At 62.1% G+C, this 5,244-nt stretch overlaps 1 protein-coding gene across 1 annotated transcript; it reads left to right on the forward strand.

The window, feature by feature from the left end:
- Positions 1–1,337: 1,337 nt before the first annotated feature.
- On the forward strand, positions 1,338–4,473 carry LOC106002432 (taste receptor type 1 member 3-like). The gene is made up of 6 exons (XM_013037310.1): positions 1,338–1,528; positions 1,622–1,922; positions 2,004–2,807; positions 2,925–3,122; positions 3,228–3,348; positions 3,467–4,473. The coding sequence occupies exons 1-6, from the start codon at positions 1,338–1,340 to the stop codon at positions 4,471–4,473; spliced, it is 2,622 nt and encodes an 873-aa protein (XP_012892764.1).
- The last annotated feature ends 771 nt before the right edge of the window (positions 4,474–5,244 follow it).

Raw genomic sequence — 5,244 nt, forward strand, 5'->3', positions numbered from 1 at the left:
CCTCACTGTGCCAAGCCGTTTGCACACTTTCCTGTGCTTTACGGGCCTCACTGTGCCAAGCCGTTTGCACACTTTCCTGTGCTTTACGGGCCTCAGTGTGCCAAGCCATTTGCACACTTACCTGTGCTTTACGGGCCTCAGTGTGCCAAGCCATTTGCACACTTACCTGTGTTTTACGGGCCTCACTGTGCCAAGCCGTTTGCACACTTTCCTGTGCTTTATGGGCCTCACTGGGCAGCAAGAAAGAGACAGGGCCAGCTGAAGCTGAAACCCTCGCAGGTCAAGAGTCTCAGCCCCAGCTCCAGGTTGGACAGTAAGGCAGTGCCCCGGGTGTTGGGAGCTTGTGGGTCACTCTGAACTCCGTAATGGGAATAGCGCTGGCTGCCCCTAGCTGGGCCAGGGAGCTGGACGCTCACTGTGTCATGGAGGCTTCTCCCCCAGACCCAGGCCCAAGGGGCAGACTGGGAGCCCAGGAAAGGCCGGGGGGGGGGCGGGGAGGACTATCCACCCTCCCCGCATGGGCACACACCTGCATCAGGTGCACCAGCCCATTTGGTTACTGCATTTCCTCCCTTGTTTGCATGAGCCCCTCCCTAAGGAAGCTGTGAGCTGTCTCCAGAGAGGCACCTGCTAAGGTGGTAAAGCCCGGGCAGGCGTCCGCATTCTGGGTGTCAGACTCCTGGCAGAGGAACGGCTGGGGCCAGGAGGCCGGGCGGCCGTAGCCATCAGTTAGCTGGCACTCCACCCTAGCCTCAGGTGACCCTTCCTAGCTGGACTGCCTGCCCACCGTCCCAGCGTTCTGGGGGTCTGGCAGGGTTATCCCTATGTGCACCTTGAACTGGGACCAGACCTTCCCAGAGCTGGGGAGAGAGGGTTTCTGTGCCTATAAAAAGCCCTGGGACACTTCTGCCACCTCAGCCCTCCTGCAGGCGGCTGAGACACACACACAGAGCCCAGGACGCCTCTCTGCCCTCTGCCCTTTTCCACTCTGCCATGCTGCTTTGAGGGTGGGAACTGCCAAGCAGCTTGGGCCTTGGCAGAGCCGGCCTGCTGGATAGCTGTTGACCAGAGGGGCCAGACAGGAATACATGAATGGGAGCCCGGTGTGCACACAGGCCTGAGGTAGTGAGGACAGGAATATATGAACAGGAGCCCGGTGTGCACACACTTCCAGGCCTGAAGTAGTGAGGAAGTTGCTCCGGCCCCCAGGAACTTGGAGGCTGAGCATGGCACTAGTTTTGCTAAGCAAATCCTCCAGCCCCTCCCTCTGGACTGGCTACATGTGCTCCCACCAGCCCCACTGCTCCACTCCTCCCTGCTGGAAGCTGCTACCTGCCATGCTGGGCCCAGTTCTCCTAAGCCTCAGCTTGGTGGCTTCACTGGGCCTCAGGACCGGGGCTTCCTTTTGCCTGTCCCAGCAGCTCCGGGCACAAGGGGAGTATGTGCTGGGCGGGCTCTTCCCCCTGGGCTTGGCAGAGGAGGCCAGCCTCCACCACAGGATACGACCCAATGGCATCGTGTGCACCAGGTACAGAGGCAGCAGCAAGGGTGAGGAGGGAGGGCAGTGCCCGGGGGGGGGGGCGCCCTGGCAGTCACCACGTCCCTCCGCGGCTGGCCTCAGGCTCTCGTCCCTGGGTCTGTTTCTGGCGATGGCTATGAAGATGGCAGTGGAGGAGATCAACAATGGGTCTGCCCTGCTGCCTGGAGTACACCTGGGCTATGACCTGTATGACACCTGCTCAGAGCCTGTGGTCACCATAAAGCCCAGCCTCATGTTCCTGGCCAAAGCAGGCAGCTACCGCATCGCCGCCTACTGCAACTACACAAAGTACCAGCCCCGCGTGCTGGCAGTCATCGGGCCCCACACCTCAGAGCTAGCCCTCATCACCGGCAAGTTCTTCAGCTTTTTCCTCATGCCACAGGTAAGCTGCCTTGTTCCCCCCACCCCCAGCCAGCCAAGTCGACGGGACACCCCCCATCAGAAGGCGTCTTGTCCACCACAGGTCAGCTACAGCGCCAGCATGGATCGGCTGAGCGACCGGGAGACATTCCCGGCCTTCTTCCGCACGGTGCCCAGCGACCGGACACAGCTAGAGGCCATCGTGGCGCTGCTGCAGAAATTCCGGTGGAACTGGGTGGCAGCCCTGGGCAGCAATGATGACTATGGCCGGGAGGGTCTGAGTATCTTCTCGGGCCTGGCCAATGCACAGGGCATCTGCATCGCACATGAGGGCCTGGTGCCGCTGCCCCGCATCGATAGCCAGCCCCTGGGCAAGCTCCCAGATGTCCTGCACCAAGTGAACCAGAGCAAAGTGGAGGTGGTGGTGCTGTTTGCCTCTGCCCGAGCCGTCCACTCCCTCTTCAGTTACAGTATCTACCACCGGCTCTCGCCCAAAGTCTGGGTGGCCAGCGAGGCCTGGCTGACCTCAGACCTGCTCCTGTCACTGCCCAACATCGCCCAGGTGGGCACTGTGCTTGGCTTTCTGCAGCGGGGCACGCTGCTGCCTGAATTCTCCCACTATGTGGAGACCCGGCTGGCCCTGGCTGCTGACCCGGCCTTCTGTGCCTCGCTGAATGCTGAACAAGACCAGGAGGAGCGGGTGATGGGGCCACGCTGCCCGCAGTGCGATCACATCACCCTGCGCAACCTATCCAGCTGGCTGCTGCAGAACCTGTCGGCTGGGCAGCTGCACCACCAGATCTTCGCCACCTATGCAGCCGTGCATAGCGTGGCCCAGGCCCTTCACACCGCTCTGCGGTGCAACGCCTCCAGCTGCGCCGCGCCAGGGCAGCTGCAGCCGTGGCAGGTAAGAACCGAGCTTTAGTTGGTCCTTGAAGGAGCTCCGGGTCACCAGGCAAGGTCAAAGCCTGTTGGCTGGGTGGCTCCTAGGTCGGCCTTTTCTCCACCCCACCCGTCCCCTCAGCTCCTGAAGAACATGTACAACCTGAGCTTCCAAGCTCGAGAGCTGGTGCTGCAGTTCAATGACAAAGGGAGTGTGGAGGTGGAGTATGACCTGAAGATGTGGGTGTGGCAGAGCCCCACACCGGTACTGCTCACTGTGGGCACCTTCAACGGCAGCCTTTGGCTACAGCCCTCACAGATGCGGTGGCCAAGCAAGGAGGTGGGTGCAAGGTGCGTGGTCCGCCAGACAGCCTTGGGGACTTAGGATGTCTGGGTAGAGGGAGGGCACCCGTGAACAAAGCCTGACCCAAGGCCCTGTGCCCAGGTACCAGTGTCCCAGTGCTCCCGGCAGTGTGAGGAGGGACAGGTCCGCCGAGTGAAAGGCTTCCATTCCTGCTGCTATGACTGCATAGACTGCAAGGCAGGCAGCTACCGGCAGAGTCCAGGTGAGCAGCCTCCCCAGGACGGCCCGTGGTGCTCGGGCAGAGCGCTGGCTCTGCGGCGGAGGCCAGGGCCCCCAGCTCCAGCCCTCACCGGATGATCCTCATCCCTCCCACCCCACAGACGACCTCACCTGCACCCCGTGTGAACAGGACCAGTGGTCCCCAGGGCGGAGCACGCGCTGCTTTCCCCGCCGGCCCAGGTTCTTGGCATGGGGGGAGCCTGCGGTGCTGCTGCTGCTCTTGCTGCTCAGCCTGGTGCTGGGGCTGGCACTGGCTGCTCTAGGGCTCTTCCTGTGCCACCGGGCTAGCCCGCTGGTGCGGGCTTCAGGCGGGCCTCTGGCCTGCTTTGGCCTGGCCTGCCTGAGCCTTGTCTGCCTCAGTGTCCTCCTGTTCCCAGGCCAGCCAGGACCCACCAGCTGCGTGGCTCAGCAGCCCCTGGCCCACCTCCCGCTCACAGGCTGCCTGAGCACACTCTTCCTGCAGGCAGTGGAGGCCTTTGCAGAGTCGGAGCTGCCGCCGCGCTGGGCAGCCTGGCTCCGCGGCCCCCTGCACGGGCCCTGGGCCTGGCTGCTGGTGCTCCTGGCTGTCCTGGCGGAAGCCACGCTGTGCGCCTGGTACCTGGCAGCGTCCCCGCCACGCCTAGTGACCGACTGGCAGGTGCTGCCCACCGAGGCACTGGTGCACTGCCAAATGCACTCCTGGGCCAGCCTGGGCCTGGTGCACGTCACCAACGCCGCCCTGGCTTTCCTCTGCTTCCTTGGCACCTTCCTGGTTCAGACCCGGCCTGGCTGCTATAACCGCGCTCGGGGTCTCACCTTCGCCATGCTGGTCTACTTCATCACCTGGGTCTTGTTTGTGCCTCTCCTGGCCAATGTGCCGGTCATTTATCAGCCTGCGGTGCAGATGGGTGCCATCCTGTTCTGTGCCTTGGGCATCCTGGCCAACTTCTACCTGCCTAAGTGCTACCTGCTTCTGTGGCAGCCAAACCTCAACACCCCTGAGTTCTTCCTAGGAGGGAGCCCCAGGGCTACAGCAGATGCGAGCAGCAGCCGGGGCAGAGGGGCGCTCGAAGATACAACACGTAGTCCTGACCTGACACCTCCCACACAGGGACCCCAGCCCCAGTAGGAACCCCTAGTTGGAAACTTCGGGATCCCCAGTTGACACCCCCAGATCTCCAGCTCAACTCCATCTCCAAGTTGTTGGTGGATTTCAGCTCCACAGTAGCCCTGGATCTTCAAGATGCAGGGCGGTCCTGGCCTCTCCACAGCAGGTTGTTCTAGATCCTACTATGTACGCCCCAGCCAAACCTGCCCAGGCAGGCGGGGCCTAGTGTTCCAGGTGGTAGCCCATATGGGTTTCTCATGAACCTGAAGCCACACCCTGAGCTCAAGGAAACCTTGGGAAGCCAGTACTACTTGCTTAATTGGCTATGCTCAATCTGGGGCCCCCACCCGGCACCTCAGGCTGGAATCACAGTGGAAGGCTGGGCATGGCTGTCCAGCGTGGTAGAAGCCCATTCAAGGGAGGAAAAAGGGCTCTCGGCTTCCTTCTTCCAAACCCAGCCCCACCAGTAGGAAAGGGCCACTGGTGCTATGCCAGCACCAGCACCTCAGCCAGAGCCCAGAGGGTCAGCACCATGGCCAGCACCAGCTGCCAAGGCCCCCTGAAGTCGGAAGTCAGCACCAAGAACGGAACGCCAGCCAGATGAGGGAGGAGCCGGTGGCTGAGGTGAGCCTGAGGGTGGAGCACCGGCCAGGAGCAGGGCTGCCCCAGTCCAGAGGCCCAGGACAGCTCTGCACTGGCTCCCACATCTTGATCCTGAGGTAGCAAGATGGAGAAGAGGAAACAAGGACACGGGTCGGTCCCATAAAATTAAATGCTTTTTAGTGTTTAAAA

This window comes from Dipodomys ordii, unplaced genomic scaffold (genome assembly GCF_000151885.1).
Source record: "Dipodomys ordii isolate 6190 unplaced genomic scaffold, Dord_2.0 Scaffold10502, whole genome shotgun sequence".
In the NCBI taxonomy this organism is placed as follows: Eukaryota; Metazoa; Chordata; class Mammalia; order Rodentia; family Heteromyidae; genus Dipodomys; species Dipodomys ordii.

Coding starts and splice junctions, on each gene's coding strand:
- LOC106002432 (XM_013037310.1), top strand. CDS start 1,338: ATGCTGGGCCCAGTTCTCCTAAGCCTCAGCTTGGTGGCTTCACTGGGC. Junction 2,808..2,924: donor GGCAGCTGCAGCCGTGGCAG/GTAAGAACCGAG, acceptor CCGTCCCCTCAG/CTCCTGAAGAACATGTACAA. Junction 3,123..3,227: donor TGCGGTGGCCAAGCAAGGAG/GTGGGTGCAAGG, acceptor CCCTGTGCCCAG/GTACCAGTGTCCCAGTGCTC.